This window comes from Paralichthys olivaceus, chromosome 11, assembly GCF_024713975.1.
Source record: "Paralichthys olivaceus isolate ysfri-2021 chromosome 11, ASM2471397v2, whole genome shotgun sequence".
In the NCBI taxonomy this organism is placed as follows: Eukaryota; Metazoa; Chordata; class Actinopteri; order Pleuronectiformes; family Paralichthyidae; genus Paralichthys; species Paralichthys olivaceus.
This window is the reverse complement of record NC_091103.1, coordinates 20,579,583-20,606,961: the sequence shown is the minus strand read 5'-3', so window position 1 is coordinate 20,606,961 and position 27,379 is coordinate 20,579,583. Positions and strand designations below refer to the sequence as shown.

The window sequence follows — 27,379 nt, the reverse complement described above, 5'->3', positions numbered from 1 at the left end:
CGTTTGCCATGTTGCTCCAGGCAACCAGATTTGGACCCCTGTCAACAACTTTGTGCGGCCCGGTTGCCTCTGTTGGCAACATTTTTTTTTCCTGTGCTTATAAAAACAAAGCTGCGTACAGTGGAACTAAGTGAGAACGTCCCTGTTGAACTGTTTCACTGAGCGAGAGAAGCTGGTAAAGTTATCAGCTGTGGAGAAGAACAGAGTAGAGTGAGACTGATGCTGAAAGAAGTGGACAAGAGGAAAATGAGAGGTGGAAACTCCATTCATACCTAAGAGGCAATAAATTAGTGTATTTGTTTAAAGAAATGAAAAGAAACACACAATGCAAAATAGAGGCTGCATCCGTCAGTTAAGTTTAGTCATGTATCCGATGAGGAAAGAATGCACCTTACTAAATTCATACTTACTAACAGAAGCTCAGGAAATCAAGATCCTCGCTTGCAGGAGTTAATTTACCCAGCTAATTATATCCTCTTGCAAATGTGAAATTTAAATGCAGTGACATTGGTCTCTCATTCTCGCCTTTATTCTTGATTTTTAATGAAACTGAGACTCGTGTTCTTATTCAAATCGTGTGTGTGTCTTTAAAGATTGAGGCGGGTCATGGTGCCTCTCTTCAGCTACTTATTTCAATGGGTACAGGATGATGGTCGTTGCTATGGATACGACTCAGCACTGAAGCAGTGGAATCATAGGCCACTAGTTCATATCTCGTTATATGACCCTAATTAGATGCTTATATACTCTGCATGTATCATATACGTATATTCCTGTGCTTTAAACTGGTCTGTTTTACATGACGTGCAGAATGAATCCACTTCAAGTGATCACTACCTCTGTGCTAGCTCTTCACTCCAACTGTTTTCTTATTTAAACTGTTGAAAGTGTTAAACTGGCAATTTTCTATATTTTTCTCATTAAAAAAATCCTGTGAAACGACCAACAATGCACTACTTCCTCTCTCCATCAGTCCTTCTGAAGACATACATCTTGTGTGCTAGTCAGATAAAAATCATTGTTGGTCTTTTCTTCAGCTGACGCAATTATTTGATCGGTTGACTGTCACAGAAGCAATCCACATCTATTTTGATGAGTTTGAGTCATTTTTCAAGCCAGTAAATAAGAACTTCTGGTCCCAGCATCTCAAACGTGAGGATTTACTGCTTTTCTTTGGTGCAGGGCGTTTAAAGATGTCCCCTTGGTCCCTGCAAAGTTGTGATGAATTTTTGAAATTTGACTGACCTTTCATAGACTAAATAGTTAATCAGACGATTGCGTCATACTTGGCAGGTTAATTAATAATGAAAACAATAGTTTCTCTCAACCATAGAGTGGCACTCAGTAGAGCACATACTGTACCTCTGCCAAGACCCAGTACTCAATTCAAAATTCTAAATAAATCCAGCCGCACCAAAATGCACAAACTCATAAATATTAGTTCCTGTATATATCTATATATTTATATATGTGCCTGATTTATTTAAAAAAATATTTCATTAAAAGTCCATGAATTATTCCCTGGGAAATGACTGAAAATGTCAGACACCCTTATTCGTAATGTGATAAAAATAATTTCTGGATCTGCCCCTTTTGTCTGGTTCCATGCCAAAATTTTATGGGCTCGTAGTTTTTGTATCATCCTGCTGACAAACAAACCCTGAATTATTGGGCTCATAATATTTTCAAACTAAATGTAAATGGGGTTTTCTTACGTGACTGTTGAGCACATCAACAGTTTTTTTTGCATCAATTGGAACAGGTTACCAGTTACCTGTCAGTTTAATCGTCTTAATGCCTTTGCTATAGATGATAATCATCAGTTCTTTCCACCCAATTCTAAGTTGTCAACCAAATGAGGGAAAAAGTCAAACCTGAAAAGAAAAGTCTGCTCATGTACACAGAAAGCTGCCCTCCTGTTGTTTCACTCAGTGGAGGAGACATCTTGTCTTTACGTCTTTACATGTTTGTGGACGACCCCTGGAGTGAGACCCCAGATGTGAGATCCAACCAGAGATATCAAGAGTTGCCATAAAGTTGTGGTTCCTCGAGGCCATAAAATTAAAGTCTCTAAGCAATAATCGTAAACCCTAAAGTTGCCCTTTTAGATAAACAATTAGGTCAGTCCTCCACAGACACGTCTGCTCATGCAATTATACATGCACAAAAGACACATTTCCAATACACAACTCAGGTCATTCAAGTGTTTAACCCTTCATGTATTTAAGGTGCTTCAAGTCCATCTTGACAGCGGGTTTCTATAAACATCACACATTTTCATCCAACACGTCAAAATTCAAAACCTTGCAACCTTGAATTCCTGCCATCAGTGAACAGAAAGCTAATATGACCTGACGGGTCACTCACATCAGTGGAGCGTCTCTCCCCTCTGGGACTGAGAGATGAAGCAGGGCGCCATGTATATATGCGAAGAGCTTCCAAATCAAAGGCAGGGATCAAAGGGTTGTCTTTGCTGGTGTCCTTGACTACATAACGTTCACATTAAGTAGTTTGAGGATGATTCTCGAGGAGTTCATGCATGTCCACATAACCTGAGAACGCCTCCACCATAGTGCTGCTGCCGTTCCGAGGTTAAGCTACATGAGGCACAATTTTTCTGTCTGTCTGCATCAGTGCAGTGCTGCCTCAGATCAAACGTGCGCAAGCAATGGTAAATCTAAACCCTTCGGATGGGCAATGTAGACTCATGGCAATTCCTTTTTAACACCTATGTGTGTCTGATTCCTGCTGCAAATGGCTGACAGCCTACTGTCAGATAGGATAAAGGAGAGCGTTACCTGTGCACGGAGAAGGCCAAGTGTGAGCTGAGAGTGATTTATCTCTCAGTAATGGTGAAAATTATGCCAGACCTGACCCCTGGGTTCACTCTGCCGCAGAATATAAGATAATTTATGCCACCAGAAAAAGATTTGCTATCCTCGTGTCACTCAGCTGTGGGGATTTTATGAAATATCAACCAATGAGCAGGATTTACAATGAGGTGTCTTGTTAAAGGCCCAAAACTTAAATATTTGATAATAAAAATGTGAGGTAAATTCACCTTTTTGCATCATGTTTTTACATTTGGATCATAAACCGGCAATTCAAATGGAAATATCCATCTGAAGAAATAACCTAAGCTAAAAATAAGCTGCTACAGCAAGGTTAATAAAGGCAATAAGTCAAGGATTTAATCTGACATTTTATTTTATAAACATATATGAATAAAACATCTGAATGCAATAAACCCAACCAGCCAAGGTCAACAAACACCAAACCACCCGCTTAAATCACAAACCAAATCCATCAAGTGTTGATTTCCTATTGAATCCACATTATCTCAGCTACACATAGTTCCAGGTTTTAATCCCCATTTCTTACTTTACAGTGGCTGATGAAACCCTATGAAACCACAGAAACCAATTCTGAGTAATACGGATTCTTTCACCAAGAGCCATGAATTGCCAGGAAATAAGTGAAGATGTCAAAAAAACCACCCAATCTTACAATGTTAAAGAAAAGGATAAATTCCTGGATCTGCCTCTTTGTCTGGATCGACACCACAATGTAATGGCTTTTCTCTTGGCAACCAACCAACAGACAGGTGAAAACAGAACTTCCTTGTTGGAGGTATAACTACTCTGAATCCCTAGACCACTTTTATCCCTCATGGTTGTTTCGAGGAGAACCTCCAGTGATAACAAGCAAAATTCAAGACATTCAAATCTCATCTGAGGCACATTGGAGGTTGATTTAAGATCTTTCTTGTAAAACATCAGTGGTAAAAGGACGGTGATTTTGAAAAACACGATTATAGTGTAAACAGGTGTGCAGACCAAACCTAAGGACCAAGAGGTCAAGGTTGGAAATGAATCCATGAGTAGTTATAAGAGGACTTTACAGAGCCAGTAATGGGTAACACAAAGAATGTGCACTTGCATTTATGAGATTGGCCAAAGCGATTTCTCCCTGTACGATGTGGAAAAGCTGGAACCAGGTTCAGCTTATTTTTTCCAGACAAAGTCACGTGGGAACCTCTTTGGATCTGAAATAATGGTGTGAATGAGGAGGCTGCATGTTTCCCATTACAGCAGCTCATTAGAAAACAACTCCTCAAACACATGGAACGTTACAAATCGATGTGGAACAGAGGAGGAGTTTCTACAGTTTGCATAGATTGAGAGATATCTGATTAAAGCCTCTTTAACACCATGTCATCAGTCATTAGGTCTTCTTCAGGGCCATATAATGCCATGTAGTGAACACACACACACTCACAATCAGTATAATTGGTAACGTTTCTCTTTTCACTTCATTTATCACTCTTGAGTTCTTGATTTATTTTGTTTGGCAGTGACGATGTAGTGATTTACTGTTTCCTCTCGGCCTGTGAGTTGTGTTGTGCTGGAGGACGTGCAGTGAAAAACTTTGTACCTGACACTCATCAGTCACAGCTTCCTAATTAGAGCCGGACAGATTTATCAGTTGGTCGATACTAGTGTCTTAGTTTGTGTTTGCCGATATGAAAACTTTTATTTTACAGTATTTGTGTTGTCTTTTTGCTAATAAAACCAAAAAATATTGAGCCTCAATTTAAATTATTTCTTCCTATTAATCAAGAATTTGATAAAATCTTAAGAATCATTGCAAACCTTTTTTGGCTCATTTCCCTCTATATTAACCTGTTTTTTTATCTATATATTTACAAGTTTGAAAGATTTTATATGAGTGAATTACCTGTCGCATCCTCCTGGTTTACAGGATGCATATGTTTTCCTTCTCTCTCCTCAGCTAAGGGAAGGATTTCCGAGGAGTAGTGCGCGATTAGATGAGACAGGAACCTTGTGGGCATGACTAATGCTACTGAGTCCAATTAAGCTGATGTCTCATACCCACTGAATTAAATCACCCTGATATGATCTTGTCTGCCTGTGCATATATTTACCTCTAACTCTGATCATCTGGAAAAATAAGAGAGGGTGGGGCATGACACATGCAGGAATCATCGCTGTGTGCATCAGTGCAGTTCAAACTTTCTACTGTCATTTTGAAAATGTGCCTGTTTGATGCTTCTCAAAACACTTTGTCCAGGATTTGATAGTCGAGGAAAATGACAGGAAGTGCAGAAAATATGTCATAAAAAAAGTAAATGATGTGTTGTCAGAACAGTTGCACAAAGCTGTTAAAAAGGAAATTGTCCAAATTAATAGGATGTTCTTTATTATAAAAATTGGTCGTCCTCTAAATGTGCTGAGTTGGCAGGTTACATGTACGCCGGCTCACACAACTGCCACCAAACTACTGTGATTGTCTGTAACCACAGCACCATACCAGCTCTGAGTGAATTTATGCGTTAGTTAATCTCTCTGAAGGCTGTAACAGCTTGCCAGTGAAATGATTGTTAGTCTAGAGGAAGTCATAAATCAAAACAGTCCTCGGTTTGTCATTATCTATTAATACTCGTGCTCTAGAGCTCTGGAAGCAGCCAGAACCCACATGTTCTTGCCTCCTCCCAAGTCTGAGAGATTTCCTCTGAAAGACGGAGGTAAAAGTCTTCTCTTCAAAGTTTGCTCGGCGTGTGATTGATTTACTCATCCCGCCGCGGTCTGCCGCATGGGCTGACAGCTCTGGAGGTGGAACAGTGTTCAAAGTCTTAATTGAGCTTGATGCTCAAAGCCTAAATGCTGCAGGCACAAAATCCACACAATTAGGAAGGACTAATGATGTCGGGTATCGCTCATTATTTCTCCAAATAACCCATAGAGGTTTCCATATTTAGAATCACTAAGTCTTAATTAGTGATTAGGAAAAGGAAATGGAGTATTTAGCTGAAACTGAGCATCCTCACACAGCCCATTCTCTGTCTTTTGTTGAAACAAAAAAGTGAATTTATGTAGGTCATTATTTGAAGACGTGTTTGAACAGCTCTTTTCTGATGTTGTAATTATTGAAACGTCTCTCTGTCTTTTCAGGGCCAAGATGATATGCATGTCATCCACAACAACCAGCTGGGTGAGTCCATGAAAGTCTATTTTATTTCTAATTAGTTGCAAAAGTAAGACAATAAAAAGTACAATACATAATACATAATAATACAGCCTGCAAAGTACAGTGCAAATATTCCCTACATTTTGGAAATATAGGGCAGACATTATTATTTCATTTGTTAAACGAGAGAAAAATTGGCATTTTAATAATTCATTTTGCACTCTTTTTTGAAACAAATGCTAAATATTTCCATTTTTTCTCTTATGTGATCATTAACCAAATATATACCTTTTTTACTGTAGACCTTATTATAATCGTCATACATTTTTTGATATTTTATGTTTTATGACCAAATGCTTTATTGATTAATTTAGAAAATATATTATCTTGTGTTTTTACATATTAACAAATGCAAAAAGCATTTTTAGAGTGTATGAAGTTAACAAAGTATGTTACAATTATCATAACTTTTAAGTTAACATTACGATAACTGTCTTTCTATTATCACTAATGACTTTTCCTGCCTTATTTTCCCACTGACAATAATATGGTGTTTTACAACTATTAAGTAGAAGTAAATGATTTCAATGTAATTTATTTCTCAATCTCTCAGAATCACCTAATTCTTCTTATTTGAAACCTCTACCGAGCACATAATATGTACTATACTCAAACCCTGTATAAACTAGTGAATTGCCTTGTAATTTGCCAGCTGCAATTTAAGGACAATACCAAAGACTGTTATGCAGTGTTCTGTAAATGGTTTGATATTTTCATTATGTTCAAAGCTGCGTTTCATAGAACAGACCATGTTGGACTACACTCTAGTGTTTGTTTTTTTGGATCAATGTCATTTGACATTCGAAGAGAGTATTTTTCAACAGACCGCTGGAATGGGTGAAATATCACATCAATTCATATATTCATAAATAGTTGAAGTAATGTTGAATTAAAAAATAAAAGTTGCTGTAATAAAAAAAATAGCAACAGGGGCGTTTTTGTTATGCCTGACTTTTTCATAAATATAGTCCTTCTCTATCGATCTGACAGCAACCAAGAATTTCATAAGTAGAGCAAATAAAAAAAAAAAAGATCTCATGCATGCCTTCCGGGCTTCAGAGGGCTCGTACAATCCGCATCTGAGAGTGATTTTCGGAAGCCTTCTGAGAGTATTGGAGCCAGTTTTCTGGACCTCTGCCTGTTGTTCATTCAACTGGGTCACCCCAGACACACAAGCACACAAAAGCAACTTCATAATGCTCTCATTTGGCACCTCGGTCCAGCGAGGAAATACAAACAGACAGCTATCTGAAAAGTAGAGCTGCACTATCTGCCACCGCCATAGTAATTCCTTTTGTCACAGAAGAAAGGCCACGCTCACCTGCAGAGGGTATTGTTTGTGGGCAGGAATTCAAAATGAGAAAATAAATGTTGCGAGCTCAATTGTTGCAGCCGACATCAAATGGTACGAATGGCTGGTTTATTTTAAAGGAGCTGCTGACCTTCTGGGAAGTAATCACTCAGTGTTTCTTCATGAGGAACACAGGGATCCAAATCTGAAGAGAAAAATGTTCTATTTACATCTGAATACAACAAGGTATTATTTATACAGTATGTGTGTGTACATTATTACACATCTGTACTACAAAGAGCAGTGTGACTCCTGTGGCCATATTGTGCCGCGTATTGTTTTTAGATAAGGGAAACCCTGGAGGACATCATCTACCCAAGAGCCAGAGGAAGAGAAAACATCCAACACGGCAATGGCAATGTTGTTCCTGCACTGTTAAGATAAGATGAGGATTTATACAACCACAGACTGTATATGAAGCTGGACTGGCTCATAAAAGTAAAGCTAAAACATCTTGATCGCCCCCTTGTGGCTGGCTGCACTATAGATCATAAATCCTGCCTCCTCCATGTTAACAGGAGAAATAAACATTTTATGTAATTCTTATAAAATGGAATGGAATCAGAAAAACAGGTTTACAGTGTGTGCATACATATTTGCAGCCGAGTGCACTTGGGTGGGCCAGCAAAATTAGTGTATAGACGCAGAAATATTACATACATTTCAGATTTTTTTTCTCTAAATCTGTTAGTATTGTAGGATATATACAAAGTTTTGCAGGATCACGAAAACCGATAAATGTAATATTATATTCATATTCATATTTTTTTAAAGATCTTTAGCCGCCTCAAATTATGTTTTATATTAACCTTGTCAGTGGAGGAGTCACAGTAATGAATAATGATACCTTTCTAATCAAACAACTTTTTATCATCATGGGGAATAGCTTTCAGAAAATGTCCAGTGTGCTCCCGGATACACGATTCATTTTTAAGAAAAACCTATTGAAGTCAAAAAAAGAGTTGAGACGCTATGATGTATTTGACATTGAACTTTTTGTCTCTAAAGGTGGAAACAAAATGAAAGGGTGTCCGGTCTTTTATTGATCTCCTTGCTTGCCTGCATTGCATTATACTTTAGTGGTTCTACCATGGAGCACAAATGACTGTTTCCTGCTCTTCTGCTCTCTTTTCTTAGTCATGACCAGTATCTGTGTTTTATAGTTTGAATGTTGAATATGCTGCAAATATGGTTTCAAACTTGCTCTTTGATTTTACGGGAACAGCACCAAGCCAGATGTTTGCTTGTGATGTTGGAGGACAATAAATGACCTATAGGTTTTGATCTTTGTCCGAGGAGGGAAAGTGTTCCAGCAGATGCAAGGTACTTTGCCAAAAGCAGTTTGAAAGGTGGAGTTTTTGTTTTGAATATAAAGTGTTTGATAGTTGAGGCCAACTCTGTGCCACAAACAGTAAATGTTTCTGCTGTGGAGCAGAGAATGTGTGCCAGATGTGTAAATCTCATAATAAAGCCGAAGAAAGCAGAGCTACCTTCTCCTCCACAGTCAGCTTCATCAGGACTGTGTATTGTATCTTCAACAGAGTACGGTGTCACAAGATGTTGGCTGAACTCTGCTTGTTTAACATCTAACACACGCAGAGTATTTACTTTTCCTGGCTGCTTTCCTGTCACTAAATCCTCTTGTCTCTGCCTCTCTTTCTTTTTTATTTTGAACATGGCCAAAGACTTTTATTTTGTAAATTCAAACAACTCTACACATTCATCTTTTTAAAATGGTCACAATTCACGCTTTTTTTTATCAATATATATATAAATATAACATACTACTATATTGCATACTATGTTGTGAAATTCTAATTAATTTCCAAGTGGTGTCACACCAGTTTTTAAATACTAGTATTGGCATTGAATGGGTTTCGTAAGTACAACCTGGGATTGGTTTAGCATTAATTATTTCCTCTTCCTGAATAATTGATGCCAAGTGAGGTTTAAGGGTTAGGTTCAGCTCTCATTAGTCTTCAGCACAGTTGTACATGGAGCCCTGAACTCCAGAGAGCCTCTAATTAGTGTGATTATCACAGGTTGAAGAGCCTTTTTTCTCGGACCTTCACGTTTTTCTGCCGTGTGATTGTTACCTCCACCACTGAGGTTATGTTCACACGCGTCTGTTATTTGTTGGTGTATTTGTTAGCAGGATTGAATCATGTAGGTGGGAGGACTTTTTTTCCTTTCTTCTTTACTAAGATCCAGACAATCGATTGATTGGCTTTGGTGGAGGTATGCACTCTACTGAGTGTCATTCTAGTTTTGAGTGTGTGTTTTATGACACTTTTTCACTGGTCTGAAAATGCACACCCAGTTACTGGCTTTTGTCTGCAATGAGAATGGATTAAATTATTCTTTCCCATGTCAAAGGACTCTGCAGGAGACACAGGTATTAATTGGCTCCAATCGGCAGCGATGGGAACGTGACATCTGGATGAATGTGCTAATTTGTCAGTACAGCAAGGTACAGACCCCCTCAGTTGTTGGTGTGTTAGTGACATCGAACATGACGCACCAGGTAAAGGAATCACAAAGGCAAACTCCTTCACTGGCAATGGGAAATGAATCAATCACTTTTTTGTTGCAGGTTTTCCCAGGAGCGTACATTTGCTAATTTTGGAGTAAAAGAAGTAAAACACACACATACACACACATGAAAGCAGCTTTTTCTATAGCTGTGAGACTCATTGAGACAATGCATTCCCTATCCCTTTACTATCAGCAAAAACAGAATTTGTCCATAGAACTATAGAAAGACATGCGCTCGCGCACACACACACACACACACACTCACACACTCACACACTCACACACTCACACACACACACACACACACACCCTCACACCCTATCTCTCTACTGGTTTCCTTCCTCATTTCCCTCCCTTCCTGTCTGCTATTTTCCTCTCTCTGTTTTACTGAGATATTTATGACACTGACCTTTTCAAGAGTAAGATGAAAGTTAAATACACCGTGTTCTCTATTGATCCTGTGCAAAGCAATTATAAGTCTGTATTAATATGAGAAGGAGGCTGATGGAAAATCGTTGCTTGCTGCATGACAAATGCCTGTGTCGCACTAGATGATTGCCTATAGGGTAGGTAAATTATATTTTATGGCTAAATCCAACTATCCACCGCCTAAAAAGTTGGCTATATTGAATTTGGGATCCTGGATTGAATATCACCAGATGTCTGTGGATAGGCTATTAAATCCTGGAGCTGTCTAGTGTGGCGGTCATGGTTAGTTTGGTCAGGAAAGTGCATCCATATTCTCTCCATGCATATGTCTCTCGGATGCACTGCTTTGGACGCGAGGAAGCAGACAGTTGGAGGGGAATTCTTAGTGAAAGGCTGATTCTGAGCCATCTTGTCTTGGGGAGTCCAATGATGTGAGTCAGTGGAGTGTAGCAGGTTTTACACCAGTGCAATCAGCCACTGGATGGGGAGTCAGGCCTGCTGACTAAATGGAAATGAGCTATTGACATCCTCTCTCATCTCTGAATATGTGCTGGCATTGAAAAGCTCTGGATCTGTCATGATGGTTTCATTGTTCCCAGCAAAGCTCCATGGCCCCAGTCGCAGAACCTCATCCCTGTAGAGTTCTGCAGATATGTCATTGAAATTGCACTATTGATTTGCTTTCCATTGTTTTTCTCTCTAAATTTTCAACTAGATTTAAAAACCCTCCTCTCTAAATTCAGCCACATATTATTGGTTACCTCACCATATATTTCTGTAAAAGTGCGGATTGAGATACTCCAGCACTTCTGGTGACTACAAGTACCTGCTCTGTAACACTGATGGAGATCACAGAATTTCAGGAGAGCCTAGAGTTCGGTGCCTTACTGCCACTTGGCAACGTCTGCTATTCTGCTCTGAGGAAGTGTCACAATTGATTTGTGTCAACGAGGCGCCAACGCTGCAGGGCCAGGCCACAACGAGAGCACATGATCCACACTCGTGTGCAGATATTTACTACACCCTCTTCAATGCAGAAACACACCTAATATTGCGAAGGCATTTTCAGTCTGATCCTACGTCTGCTCGTATACAGGGACGCGATGGAGAGAGTGCACACAACATTCGCAGTTTGCCGGAGACCAGGTGGTGATGGCCCCTTAAAGAGCAGCTCCATGCACTGAGAGAAGCATCAGATCAGAGAGCGGGAGGCAGAGCTCTCCTGTGTCTCGTTTCAGCCAATATATTTCAGGGCTGATACAGTCTTTTTTTTTTATGGAGTGGCCTCTATGGAATACTAAAGGGAAGCGAGGGGAGATAAACGAGGAGGACTAGACTCGGCCTGGCAAAACAAAGTCATCTGTAACTGTGGTGACCATGGCTTTAGCTTCATCTCCCCAGGCACCTTCAATCACTGTCGTTCCTTGTTTAGCCATAAACCAAAGTGTTGGACAAATTGAAATTTGCCAATGAATGCAGTCACAATTCATGCAGAAGGGGCGTGTTAAGGTCTGTACCAAAATTAATAGCTATCCATGCATTTATTTTTGATGAACAACAAATGAACTTGAAGATTGAGGTGGAGGAAATGTCAGGGCACTATATATTATATTCTGCATATTGATGAGGAAAAAAACCCGGCTCTATCTGAAAATCCTTTAATTGCTCTGAGGATATAACAACCCGCCAGCCATCCAGGGCACATACACCATAATACCTCCCAGCAAGCGGGCACTCACAATGCCGCTGCAATAAAGATCTATCTCCTTGCCTTTTCTAGATCAATTTATATTCCCCCCAGCCTGGAGCGATCATCACATAATCTCACCGATAGCCAGTAAAATGTTCTATGTGACATTGTTGGCACCTACGACATTGTTCTAAATCTTTGTTGTGTAATTAAATACAGGTAAATGTATTGATTGTACACTTCTGTCCACCATGAGCGCTGAGGGAGTGCACCGAAGTGGTTTTTATCTGAAAGCAGAAGGACACAGAAATGATGCAGGTGAGGGAAGAAGGGCACAATAACAGGATTTTCCTTTCCCCTCTTCTCCCAGTTGTTTGATGATTAATCGAAACCCATTAGTGTGGAGCCAAGGCCAGTGAATTCAGTCTTAATTAGTTTCTTCTTTTACCCCTCATTCTCCTTTGCTGTGACATAAGGGTACGCATTATCTGCACAATGAGGGATTGGCAAACTGCTTATCTGATTTTCCCATTCGTCACATGCAGCTGCTATTATTGCTGCACTGTGTAGTATCAGGCTTCACCGAGGGCTTAAAAATGCGCTGCTTTATGTGAAACCGAATGCACACACACGTGCAGCAGACGCTGGTTCTGCAGACTCAGCAGAAGGACATTTAGAGGTGGTGTAGTGGCATTCAGTCACTAAGCTCTGCTCAAGGTGGAGGTTAGATCTGCAGGAGATTTAGCAAGCAAATCCATCCCCTCACCATCGCTGCAAGATCAATGGCATCATTGTTATGAGCAGAGCTTAGCAGCAACACACCCGCCAGACACTTAATTAAAAGATGTGACACCGATACTGTACTCTGACACAATGTCTACCCCTGACCCCGGCGCTAATATCTGAACCCAGGAAGGGAATAAGTTCAAGTGGTGTAATTGAGGAGGAGGCAATTCATCTAATCCTGCAATTGTCAGCACCCGCCCTTCCCCTCTTTCCTCGTATTGCTTTTGCACTACTACTCCAAAGGGAAGATTATAGACCTGTCAGCAGTGGCTGTGACTTATTTATGTTTTGAAATACTAAAATACTCTTAGTCAGCTAATTTTGCAAAGCTTCATTACAAAAATTCCTTCTGGAAATCATAAATTATGTTGTGGCATGCCTACTATTTTCTCTACAACTAGTTAGGTATCTAATTAAAATGTTTCAAGCTGAAGAGTTGTCTGGCACAGAGCCTGTTAGGTTTGTTTCAGCTCTAATTAAGAGGAGAGTGTACATGAGCAGGCCTTCATATCTCATTAAGGGGGGGGTGAGCTGCCTGTCATAAGCTGATTTCAGACATGCACTGAACTCCAAAGATCATTCTCCAGACTGTATATGTGAACGCAAATGTCAGCATTAGAGCATCCGTAATTTCTCCGCCTGGATACCTAATAAAAGGTCCGTCCATAGGAGCTGATGAGAGAACACAGCTGGACATCCTCCGCAGGATTCACTGCCAGCGAATGGGTGTGTCGATGACATTTCTAGCATGCGACAGATGTAAAAATGTAACAAAAGGAAACGAAAGGAAAACAAAGATCTCAGGATGAAAACGCGGTTTCTAACATGTAGAAGACACCACCGAAGATATCTAGAGAGCTTTCGGTAGTAAGGACCAACACTGGACTTGATGTAAACTGAAACACATGATTTCCAAGGTCATATGATACTTCCTGCCTCCTGCCTGCTGCACATCCCCTCATCTAAACAGTACAGACTGGACTGTTACAAATCTATGCTGAAGAGGCACTTGTTCTTGCAGGCTTTTGCCTGCTAATTTTTGGTTGTCTTTGTCTGTTGGCTTTTTCTATTGAAGTGTCCTTGGGTGTCCTGAAATGTGTATAAAATAATGTATAAATCTAAGTTATTATTATTATTATTATTATTACAGAGATTGTTGCAAACACTTCTGAGCTGAGAATCTCTTGCTTTGTTGTTAATTTGTGAAACTCAATCTCTAGAGAAAGTCCGGACCCCGGACTTTATTTTGATGTGAGGGACAGCTTCCAGGATTTAGGATTGTCAACTGTAATTGTACAAAGCTAAAGACAAAATGGCAGATTTGTGATTGTAGTGGCCGTGAGAACCATGGGGTTTATGTGGACTTTTTGTGAGCCAATGTCATTCTTCACTGAGCTGTGTCACTATTACTGCCCTGTAAATGGATTTCACATGGAGATGAACTACAGCTTGCAGCCAGCAAAGACAGTATCTAAACATGTCATGAGCATTGTGGCGGCAGTTTTTCAACAAACATTATTGAGCTGGCCTTAACCTTGGCCTTAACATGCAGTAAGAATGCAGAGTGTAACTGATGGTGCAGTTGTGTCGCTCAGCTAGATGTGGGCAGCTGTGCCACATCGGGTGTTCCGGCACCTCGGAGGAGGACTCCCCTGACTGCCGATCGTTTATTAGGTAACAAAATCTGCATTGTGACATTTACACTCTCTCCCCAAGCCAATTAAGCTCTTGATGTGCTGGTTATTATCACCAGACCAGTAATGGAGATTAGCAAAAGTCACTGCGGTTATTGAGACCTTGGCTCTTATCTTGTCTTGCTCTCAGAAGGTCATCGATTGGCATGATCCTTTTTCACAGTGTGGGAGAAGTCTCTCATCTCCATCCTTTGTGTTCTTCTAGACCTGCGGGAGATAGTTTTCATCATCCAGAGTCAGAGCAACTACTTCCACGTGCGACAGGCAGAGAGACGGAGAGACGATTTACTCAAGCAGGCGCACAGTCTCACAGAGGTAAGATTTCACTCATCTTTCACTCACAACAACACACACTGCTTTTATTTGAACACATGAAAGATCACTTATATTTTAGTAATATATAGGTTAATATATTTATTTAACAATCATCATAGCAAAACTGTGATAGAACCCATTTTTTAAAAGTTATTACAATATTTTACATTTTTTTATGTGAAAATTCATTAGGGAGACGCGTGGCATGATTTCACTACAAGGAGCTTTGCCAAGTTTTAAACTATTACCGAGTACTCATCATTTTAAATATTGAATGATGGTATGAATAATTATTCATGGTACCCTCCAGATTGAATTTAAGGACATTCAAGTCGAAAAGTGCAGTTTAAAATATGCAGCATTCTCAGCTCGTTGCGACATCAAATCATGTACTCACGTATAATTTTATGGATTTAGGAAATCCAGACATTTGTCCGGCTTTGATGTTTAGGGATGTGTCGCTCCACTAGACAAGTCAATTTTCCATTTCTGGCCACTTTTTGTTACATTTTTAATAGGAAGTGATGAACATCCAAAGACATGTGTTCATCCTAATGAATATTATAATTTTCAATATCCAAAAAAAGCTTGAGGAAAAGAAACTGTATACTTTCTCCAAGGAATAAAAATAAACTCAGCATTTCATGTGCTTATTGAAATTTTACTAATAACATTGTCACATGTGCATTTGCTTCTGTTCATTAAATCAGTTCGGAGCCAGATGAAATGTGGTTTAGTACATTAGTTACTGCATATTTTGCTTGGTTAAATAGTGAATGCAGCATCGCTAATGACAGTATTAGAGTAAATCATATGAAGGGACTGCTCTGCTCATGTTAATCATGACAGTAATGTAGATCTGCGAAGTAGGTTTGTGTGTCTGCAGAGTTGTGTTGTCAGAAACGTTATATTGCACAGTTGTTGTCTCTTCCACTGCTGGACTTCAGGCACCTTTCTCTACATTATTGATTGACTGTACCAAACTGACTGAGACAAATATATAAGTATTCGTAGTGACTTTTACTGTGGTTTAAAGGTATTGATAATCTCAAAATGTTAAATTTGGCTCAACATTTAACTCTTGGGAAATGACTTGTCACCCTGTTGATGTTTTATTTGTCCTAGTTGTCTGCAACAGAACAATCAGCTCCAACAGTTAATAATCTGGAGATACTCTAACCAAGTACCCAAGTAATATTCTCACCAAGTTTGATGAAAATCCATCCATGTGTCTTTGTACACACTCACTCACACACACACACACACACACACACACACACACACACACACACACACCCTCACCCTTCCTATGCTAGTACACAGTGTTATAAGAACGAATGCAACAACTGATGTCCAGATTTTATGATTCTTGTTCAAATCTGATAAATTGGGGACACAGACAGAGTTTCTGGTTATTCCCAATGGAAAAGATTATTTCATGTTTCATGTAATGAGTAGTGGCATCAATTTGTGCCACAAGATAAGATCTGTCATGAAAGCATCTAGGTTACGCTAATGGACATCAAATTTTATAAGATGAGACAGACTTTATGAATACCACATCATGTTGTGTTTGCATTTATGATCTCAAAGATGTCTGGCATTTTATTATCTGTTGCATGCGATTACACAAACTAAGGCCAAGGAGAATTTTAATCAGCAACTTCTCAAAGAGGTGGCAGTAAAGGTTTGACAGCTTTTGAAAAAGATTTAAGACCAGACTCCTGCTCTAGATAAGTTATCCACAGAGAATCAGAGTGAAAATACCTTTACCTCATGGTGTACCTGGAAAACAGTTAGAGAGTGTTTGCTGTACTTACACCAAGTTCTAGGTGTCCTCCTAAATTTGAGAAAATAGTAGTATAAATAAAAAAGATTTCAATTGGATCTGTATGAATGGTAATTTTAGCTACAGCTAAAAAAGAAAACTACTAAATAACATCATATATTAAAAGGTAATCTTCTCTTTCCAATATTCTTATGTGTGTGGGTGGTTACATTTTGTATTGCACATTCAAATATATGTTTTGCATTGCAGCCTCTAATTCTAGCATTTCATATTCACAGTTTTTCATTTTTAGGACTTAACCATACTTTTCATTATGGTCTGCTGGTTCTAAGAAACACAATAGAGCAATGTTTCCTATTGTTTAACTAGAATGAGGCAGCCTGCCATTGTCTAATTTGTTTGGACAAATATTTCACACACTCCTTAACAAGAGACCTGCCTTTCATAGTGAGATTGGCCATTGTGAACTCCAGGAGAAATACCGGTGCATCTTAGCCATAGCCAGTTTTTACCATCCCCTGCAGGCGGCAGCTTCTACTATAGTTTATGACATTCTGTTCATCCTGGATTTCACACAGTTAAATGCAAGAAAATAGAACAAAATAAAAAAAGAAATCCTGATTACTTAAGTTCCCTCAGAGTGTAGTGATGAAATTGCAACTTTCCCATTTATCTTGTGTACTACCACCCCCGGCTTCTTTATCCGCACATGAGTTACAACCAGCCATCCACTTCAGTCCCACCTCGGAGGCAGGAGCTTATTTCTGCCATTTAATACTCTTAGAGGGTGTTCCTGGGATTCTGAAGGAAAAAGATCAAAGCCTCAATAACAATAGACTTTCTCCGTTTGCCGCTGTTCAACATGTCTCATGTACAGTGTGTTTTTTTATTTATTTTACAAAGCACATGCACAGTGCCATGAAACATCTGAGAATATCTTGATCAGGTTTGAGAACTAAAATAACCTCTGATTTGAAGTTTTACTCACAAAAGACTATTCAGGCTTTTGAGAAACTGTCATCATCCAGTTATTGTATAGTTGTCTTACACTATTCGAAAGCATTTCAAGCAATAAATATGGGGTTTGCATCTTCTTTAAAGACTAAAGGCTGACTTAGTGGCACAACATAAAAATTTCAGGACAATATCACTGATAACTTGACAATAAATGGCCTGATCAGTGAGCCTCCAAAACAGGAAATGCACGTATGATCAGTAATTCTGTTGCAGAGCCTTTTTCACCCCCAGCTGATATGTCCTTTTTTTCCCCCTCGTCTGCCTGTAGATGGATTTGTGATACCCAGAGACAGGAACTTGTGTATTCAATGTGGCAGCTCACAGCCCATGTTCCTGCCTTCTGACATTTCTGCCTTCTGGGAGGAATTCACATTACACTTATATAGTATTTTTGTCATTTAGCCAATGCTCTTGTCCACTGAGACGCACAAGTACAACAGAATGAGATTAAACTCTGAAACCTTTCACAGCACGAGTGCAATACACTATGGTTTCCAGCGTTTCTCATGCATCACATGTATTATCGTAACAATTGCTTTTGCAGAGCTGCTGTTATGAAAACCTCTAGGGTGACGTTGTGTTCTTCACTTGCAGATGAGTTCTTCATTGATCATAAATGCAAATATGACTGCAGCTCATGTCTGGAGTAATTTTGACTGGTGGCTCCCCCCTCTAGCCCCATCTTTGGTAAAAGCTCCTTGTCCTTGGTCTCGGTGACCCCCATCTTCTCCCAAGTCACCAAGCAATCGGTGTCCTGTTTGTTGCATGCATGTCGAAACAATTACCATCTGCACTTTGCACATCTTGTTGCCAAGAGAGGATCAGTTTCTTCTCCTTCTTGAATATCTTTTATTGCTTTTTGAAGCAAAAGCTGTTTTTGAGATTGTGTTATTATCTGATGACTATCCTTCTTTTGTATTACCCTCTCTCCAAGTTATTATTTTTCATGTAATAGCTGTGATGTGAATATCAAGCTGGGAGCAGTTTAATAAAACATAGGTGTTATTGTGCCATTAGCTTTCAGATTAAAGTCACATTAGATGAGAGCTAAAAGAAATGCTGCCCGGCTGACTTGCAGTGTTTATTAGCTGAGGTGTAAACAGTGTCAGACTCGTCGCCTAAATCAAACTGGGCTGGCGTTAGAGCAGCTCAGAGGAGCCTGACTTTCTGCATGATGAGTGGACCGTGCTGTAATAAACCACAGGGGCTTACGCTCGGCTGCTTTGTTTTCCTCACAGTGTGAAACTCTCACACGATCCTCACACACCTTCCACTCTCCATCCTCTCGACTGAAAATTTTGCTGAAACAGATTGTTCTCATGTGGAAGTGACTGTGTGCTCTTTTTTGATTTTCTGTGTTACCAAAGTTTGTTTATTAGTGTAATGGCAGGCAGGAGCAGACACTCCCTGACAGCAATATATTCACACATCTCCTTACGGATAACACTGGCATTGTTGTACATTTTACCTTCTGTCAACCTGTCACATGGAAAACTCTAGAAAAAAAACCAAGTAAGGCAGTAAAGGCAGACTATGAGCTCGATAACAACTTGACCCCATAAAAAAAAAGTGTCTGGCACAACAGCATCCAAACAGAAAGTCGCCGTCTCTTTAATTGAACAGCTTGTGTGCATCCCGCCAGTGCATCAAAGTTACTCTGTATTGTTGTGACATCAGACAGTGCATATATTTTTACATTTAATTATGATTAAGACTTAATATTCACAGGGATATATTACCCTTAAGCTTCAGGAATCTGCTGGGAAATTTGTATATCTCAGATACATAAATAGAAAACTAGTAGTCTGCAGAGTAGTGGAAAAATATATTCAGAAATAGAAAACACACCTGGATAGGACAATGGTTAACTCTATTATAAAATATCTGCAGTAAATGGACTAAAACATGCAAAACACTAGTATGTGTGTGACGTTTATTGTACCAGAGAGACTGGGCCAGTCTGGTATTCTGGTTCATTAGTATTGATCAAACCATTGACCCTCTAGTTACCGGAGTTTCTCTCCCTGCACCAACTTCACCCTCGGGTCCTTTGCTGCAGAAAACCTGCTTTAATTGTCTTTAGCTTTGTGCAGCTCTTGTACAGTCCCTGAGAATGATCTCTCTTTTTTTTTCCTCTCAGAAACCGCCGGTGGTTTTGTTTCTTCACAGTTTATCAGCAAATGAGGGTGACTGGAGTATCCTTCCTCTGCTGCCTTAGTAAGTATCCCTCAACTGTCAGGATTTGAATGAGCATGTGGTTAAAAAAAAAGGAATGTCAGAAATATTGTGTCATGCGACCGTTTAAATTTTGAATATCAAGTGCAGGTTCCGGGAACATTTTGTGTACCATGAGGTTACAAATTGCTCGAATAACTGAGATTGATTGCTTTATGTTCTGATAAATGTTTTCCTATTGTGCTTATAACTGTGACAATAAACCAATTACTGACGTTATCCAGTTGTCTTCATGCCCAGGCCTCTCTCAAAAATCCAACGTGTCCAATAATTGTTCAGGGCAATTAAGAAATAACATGTTTCTTTTCCTATTATAAGCATCAAGGACCCAAATTATCAAAAAAACAAAACATTGCAGAGCCGTCTCCTTTAAAGACGTCTGTGTGTTTGTGATGCTTTTTGTCCTCCTGCCCTGTAGAGAAAACTCCTTTGCTGCTTTTATCTGAGTGACTCAGACAGATAGTTCCCCAGACTGGACTGAAATGAAAAGGCAGGCTTTTGTAGAGTTTGTGTGCACAAAGCAAAGTTCAATTTATTCTTCTTTTAATGTTTAACTCTTGTTTTAATGAGGCTTTTCTTTCCTGTGTGTCGTCAGCTTATCGCAATCCTTCGGGAAAAACTCATCCTGGATTGTATTTCTTGAGGAGGAAACCGATGTGAGGATGACGACGCTCGTTCAAGTCCTGGCGAAATTTGACAAGAATAAAGTAAGTGTGCACTTTTTTTCTCCAAACCTTAATCACCGGGTCTCTTTGCCGCTCCGTCTCTTTCTGCTAAACCCATCAGTGAGACCAGAGCTTCCTGTTGTCATGCTCCAACTTCGCCGATCATCAGGTCAATTAAGAGATAGAGTATCAGGTCGACTCCAGCCCTTCTGCAGCTGCTGAGCTGCACTGAGCCCTGCCAGCTCTCACTGTAACCTGTCACACATGTCACTCCACTGCAGACCCAATTTAAACTCCATCTCCCCACTCATAGTTTTATTTTCCTTGTGTATGGGTTGGTGAGGTCTGTTAAATATACAGTAAATATTGGATAAATGCTGCAGTCAGAAAGTCATATGTAAAAGTTAAAATGAACATATTAGGGTTGTTTATTCCTTTTAAAACTCTGAAATAATTGGCACATTTGTAAGGTTTAATAGTCAATTTAGCCATTTTTTGTTGCTCATTGTAATTGTCATCTAGTTTGCGCTGGCTTTTAAATGAAAGAAAACCCAAAATTATCTTAATGGCACAATGATGAAAAGCCAACAGAAAAAAAACTACTTTTTATCAGCACATTCTGAAGTTTACTCTTTTTCTGTGTCAGAAAAACTTTGCGAAGCAATTAATGGAAACCAATTTCAATCTTATCTTCAACTGGTATAGACCCTGCGTGGCATTTCAATTCCAGATCAGAGGTGGAATTCATTTTTGTCCACATTATTATTGTCTGTGACCTTATTCTGAGGAAGAAGTGACAACAGATGCAACACCTGATGATTTGTTTCATTTCAACACACCCTGATGCAAAGACTTTTCCTCTCAGTTGCCACATCTCAGTGTGTTACGTCTCGTTTTGGGATGTGAGTGAAGGCTCCACACAATTATGAGCTGCCACTTTCACCAATTAGACGCTGAGGCTGTGTCAGAAATCCCTCACTAATTGCTTTGTATTTCACTACATAGTGAATTTGTCCTTTTGTCCTGCTGTCCGAATGTTTAGTGACATTTTGAAACCCTTTATAATCCATTAATTGTTTATTATCGGTGGTCACTGACAGAGGCATATTTACCGTCATGCATTGCGTTCGCGGCATTGAAAGGAGGAAAAATGGCGGAGAGACAAGAGAGGGCAGCAATTTTCAGTCTTCTCTCTCTTCTTACTAATATCTGAATTATCATGAGGATAAAGACAGACGGGTGTTTGCCGGCATTTTCATAGACTGTTCTGAACAATGCACTTCACAATATTTCTAATGGCGTTAAAATATGAAATAAGAGAAGAGTAGCACATTACAGTATAAAGTGATTTTTCACTTCAGTGCAACTTTTGTTTTTCTAAAAAATATTAATACTATGTAAACATTTTAAATTGACTGTGGGATTTCTGCCTTCTGACTTGTTTGTGATTACCGGTCCAGAGAAAATGCTCAGGAAGCACACAAAGTAGCACATGTGATAGATTTGTGATATGTGGATTCAGTGGTGTTTCTATGATACTTTGGCATATGGATTAAACAGCAGTAAACAAACACAACATTAATCATTGGTACAAATATTTACACTCAGTGGACAATTTTTTAGGTACACCTAAGTCAATTGTTCTTCCATTATAATTAACTGCTCGAAAGGAGTTTTTGATCATTTTTGGATCTAACTCCACCAAAGACGAGACATATATCGTTAAAAAAAACTCAAACTATTCATATCAACTAACCCTAGTTTGATTTCTGGAGCATTTTCTCTAAATATTAGATGACTTTTACTTTAGATCTGTCAAGAATAACAATGGGAGCCTTTTGTGGCTACAATATCTGTCAGCTTTGAACTTTGTTCCATCAAGAATTCTCATTATTTTCACAGCCTGTAACAAACCTACTCATTTCAAAGACTTTCTGGCAATTGTAGTGTGAAAATTCTCAAATTAGACCAGGGTCCCACATTTCCTTTTCAATGAAAGTTCACCAATTATGTTATTCACCCCTTTGACATATTGAGGTATGTCTGTCTAATTTGTCAGGAGTGGTTTCTTGGTAAGCCCCTCCACGACCAGGAGTCCACCATCATCCATCACTATGCCTTTGCAGAGAATCCCTCCGTCTTCAAATATCCAGACTTTGCTGCTGCTTGGGCCTTAAGCATCCCCTTAGTTGTAAGGTGAGTATGTACAGTAAATTATTTTGTCTATAAAACTAAGTTGTCCATTTTGTTTTGCTCATTCAACTTCATATTGTCTCATTATAATTGTATCCAACTGCATATTCCAAAGAACAATCTTCTATGGTTTGTTTTTTAAAGGCTTGCAAACAAAGTGAGGGCGGAGCCCCTTAAATCTGACTTCACCATTGATCTGAAACATGAGGTAAGATTATATGCCAGTCACACGAGGACCTTCACTTCTTTTGTCAGGAAAATGATGATGAAGCTCCTGGTTTTCTGCCATTTTGTAACAATTTTCTTGTTCCTCACATTCAAACCAAAGCCAGCCTAAATTATTTGCACAAAAAGAGCGAAGCATGAAATCCATCTAACCTTGAAGTGAAATCTCATTACTTCGGAGAATTGTCATGGTGCAGCATTGGGGTTCTTATTTTTATCACTGAAATTCAGTCGGGGAGGCATCTAGGGATTTCATTGAGTAAACACAGCATCAGGACTTATCAGGCTCAGTCTGAAAAAGGCCGTTCAGTTAGAGATCGCATGAGTTCAATCATTGAGTCATTTAAATGCTGTATATTTTAAAAAAATGCAATGTGATGCTTCAGTGCAACTTTGATTTGAATTAAGAACATTTGATTTATTCAATTCATTTGATTTTGCAGATGTATGTGCCTTTAAAAACTGATTTCATAGGATCATTAATTTGCAGAACTATAAACAGACAAGAGCCGACTGCCTTTCACAGACAGAACGGTTTTGGTGTATGTTTGTTGATATGTGCTGATGTGCTTTATTTTTACATTTTGCATAAAAGATGTTTATTTTCTGACTTCAAGCTCCATATATTTGGTTTGTATCTGGGTTTTATTTTTATTCATGATAAACTTTCTTAAAACTGTAAAATAAGCCTGAATTACACTTTTCTGCTCCCTGATGTCAGTATCAGCATAAGCCCCTAAAAACCCATGTCAGTCAGCCTGTAAAACCAACACTGCATGAATCCTCGGTGTCAGGCCAGTTCAGTGTCAGCAGATAAGCTCCAGACTGAAAGTCACTTTTACAGTTTCTGATCCTTTGAGATAGTTGCTAATAGTCAGACAGCGCTGATTGTACCATCCTCATTACAGATTATTTTACTGTAAAGCCTCTCTTCCCATTGAATAATATGAAAAATTATCTCACAGTTTTATTGACCAGCTCTCCATCTCTCCCTATCTGCCGTTCCCTTTGTTATTTTATAGTCATCCTAAATATTAAATATGCTTTCTGGCTGGAGTTTTGTTTTAAGAGTAGAATTTTACGATAAAAGACAACAGAAAATACAGTATATCCCACACCTTTTCTGCAGAGTTTTTAATAAAAATCATTTTATCCCTAGCCTAAGAACTTAACAAGATCCATCTGTGCTATTACAGGTTGCTCTGTATATCTGGGAGAATGGGAAGGGTCCACTTCTCACTGCTGTTCCTGAGCTGTGCACTGAGCCGTGGGACTCTCCTCAGGCCCGGCACTGTGCCACCACTCTGATCAGCGAGCCTCCACTGTGCGTGAGTGTCTGCTCTGTTTCCAGATCAGTTTGATTGTCCTCAATTCCCAGGAAATCGAAAAGGAATGCAATTAAACAACAACAAAAAATCAGAGAATGCCTCTGTCAGACACTGGCAGTTGTGTGATGATCTCCAACATCAGCTCTAGGCTTTTGTGCCCTCGGCCGCGTCGCAGCATCAAAAATATTTCACAGAGTTGTACAGCCTTGAACATTATTGCTTTTAGACACCGTTGAGTAAAACATGTGCACTAACCTAAAAAGACAGAAGTCTTGAGTTTCTTTTGCTAAATCCAATTTAATCATGTCCCAAGAAAGAAAGAAATACTCTTGGGTTGCTAAGCAACCACCCTTTGCTTCTTATCATATTCCAGCTTAAAATCTTTTTGGGGTGGACTTGATCTGAATTTGTTCAAATCTATTCATCTCCAACCTACACACAGTGTCGTATAAAACTAAGATTGAAACTAGTTTTACAGGTTCCTACATCGCTCTGCTTGGAGGTCGTCTTCTGACACATTCTTCCTTTTGTCAGATCTGGACCAAGAACATCCAACATATGCATATTCATGATGTCCACACTGGCGACTAACCAGGATATCTCCTTTATCCCCTTTACCTGTTTTCTTAGCCACACATACAGGCTCATAAGATTTTCATTATATAAGCATAATTCTTGGATTCGTCATAAAAACATAAATCGTCCCACATATTTTGTCATGAATTCAAAGTAAAGTATAACATTGCCAAAGAATATCTGTACATTGTAAATAAGCTTGTTAGTTTATCTGTTGCAGCAAAATGTGGCTAGTTTAACAACACCATTTATTGTGTAACGGAGGCTTTACTACACAAGTGTTGTCAGCTGCTCAATAAATAACCCAACATATACCAGTATACTATACCAATTATAGAGTGAAAAGATGTTTTCAGTATGTGCAAAGTAGAAATGTCTCAGAGACATGCAGGCGTTTTCTTAGAAGAATTCCTGCAGGAAATAATTGGCATTGTCCTAAGGTCATACTTTCTCATTGTGCTGAGCGGGAGGCGGTGAGTGGGTGTGGCAGAGGAAAAAATAACATCATATCTGGGTCATGAAGTGAGTAAGGTCAGTAAATCCATTGTCATGTAGAGAAAGAGTGTAGCCATGCACTAGCATTTATTGTACAGTTTGCACATTATGTTGGATTGCAACGTTTGCTTTGCCACATGACACCTGATGTTATTGATTAGTAGCCTATTACTGTGTGTTACCACAAAATGATCAATAATAAGAGATGATCATGTTGCATGTTTACATGTGTGAGTAGACTGCACCCCCCCCCCTCCCCAGCCGCCTTTCCTCCAATATCCGATGGGAAAAAAATGAATCTAAAAAAAATTATATTTTCCCCTCCTGCATGTGCATATGTGATGGAGAGTCTCATATACGTTTGCTGCAGTCTCAACTGTCTGATTTATATTCATGCAGTTTTTATCTCCTTCACTGGTAAATCACTATCCTCCATAAAACTGCATTCAGAAGAAAGCAGGACAACAGCTCCTGCAGCCAGTGGAGAAACATGAAGGTCGCAGTTTAATAAGTATTCATGGAGGAGTCTCCATTCAGACAAAACAAAAGGCGACGCATCGTAATGGACCAGTGTTCAAAACAGTCGAAAGACAAATTACCGAGTGCAGCAGTGTACTCGGCTGTTGTGTCAACAAAGAATCATGTGCCTCGAGAGGCAGATTCAAGGAGGCAAAGGACAGCAATCCACAAAGTGGCAGTGTTGGCAAAGTATGTCCTTTTTATTTTGTGGGAAATAACGACACTTGTGTGTGCTGGATATTTCAGGACAGAGGTGTGCTCAAATTCATATTAGACATTTTCAAAAACAAGTATAACAGAGGAAACAATAAAAACAATGAAGGTGGAAACTTGAAGTGAGCGGTTAAGTGCTCTTGAGGTTTTTGAGGTCTGAGGTCAACAAAGCATCAGTGCTCACACACTCTGCTGTGATTCTGTGTGTTGTTCAAGAGGTTTTTCCTGGAAGTTGAATCGGTCTCCACCTCTCCATAATAAAGGGACAGGATAATCAAAATAGATAGAAACACATAATGAAGCAGGTTCATGTTAAAAATCTGTGTTTCTCTAATGGTCACTGACAGACACGTCAGGAGAAACCAGTAAAACAAAGACGCTTCATGTTAAGAATAAGAGTTTCTCTGAAGCTCCAGGGTGGACACAGGTCGCCTGGAAGGTGCTGTGTGGTAATCATCACCCTGTCATGAACGTCCCCCGTTAAAGGTTAGAGTTAGGTATGAAAAGTGCTGATTAGTTGGTGTTAGGTTTAAAATGACACCAAATGTTGGTGTGCTTTTAACCGCTCATCACCTGTCATCAGGACATTTTAACATATGCTGCATTGTTATTACCTACATCACATTACACCACTCTGCTTTCTGATGGAACATTTTCAGGGAGAAATGGCAACTTTGTAATTTCACTTTAGAGATTACAACTACCACTTAATATAGACGGAAACATCGTGTGTTTTGATTTCAAGTCATTGATGCTTTTGGTTCACGTGAGCCTGTCTTTGATCCATGTCTCTTCTGTTCACCTAAGGGGGGGCCTGTAAGTCAAGAAGACATGTTCGTTGCTGTGAAAACCTGTCGCAAGTTCCACAGTGAACGAGGTGAGTCACTCCGTGCCTTTTAAACAGCGTGCGATTGTGATATGTTGTATCATAATGGATCTTTTTTTGAGTGACTGTATAAGAGCTGTTCTTTATAATCCTGACAAATTCCTTAAAAGAACGATTCCACCATCAGCTCTGAAAGGATTTAATAGCGTTGAGGCAAAGAGAAAAAGAAACACCCTGAGGTTCTCGAGTGAGTGCCTCCCTCCCTTAATGCCTGAAATTCACTATCATCCAGCAATCCCGCAGGTGTCAAGAAATCACTTACTAATGTTTCACAATTCATCAGCAAGCTCTGATATTTCCCCTGTAAATCTGCTGCTCTGCTACCAGATTATAGAAAAGCTTCCGTCAATAGATCAAACTGCAGATTAATGTGAGAGCGATCAGACAAAT

At 39.3% G+C, this 27,379-nt stretch overlaps 1 protein-coding gene across 1 annotated transcript in view; it reads left to right on the top strand.

Moving 5' to 3' along the window:
- Window positions 1–27,379, top strand: part of b3glcta (beta 3-glucosyltransferase a) — a 51,277-nt gene that overhangs the window by 11,620 nt on the left and 12,278 nt on the right. The window contains exons 3-10 of the mRNA XM_020087958.2: window positions 5,973–6,012; window positions 14,739–14,848; window positions 19,795–19,871; window positions 20,485–20,596; window positions 22,614–22,750; window positions 22,892–22,955; window positions 24,169–24,300; window positions 26,911–26,980. Of these exons, the coding sequence (XP_019943517.2) occupies window positions 5,973–6,012; window positions 14,739–14,848; window positions 19,795–19,871; window positions 20,485–20,596; window positions 22,614–22,750; window positions 22,892–22,955; window positions 24,169–24,300; window positions 26,911–26,980 (742 nt within the window). The remainder of the gene's footprint in view (window positions 1–5,972; window positions 6,013–14,738; window positions 14,849–19,794; window positions 19,872–20,484; window positions 20,597–22,613; window positions 22,751–22,891; window positions 22,956–24,168; window positions 24,301–26,910; window positions 26,981–27,379) is intronic.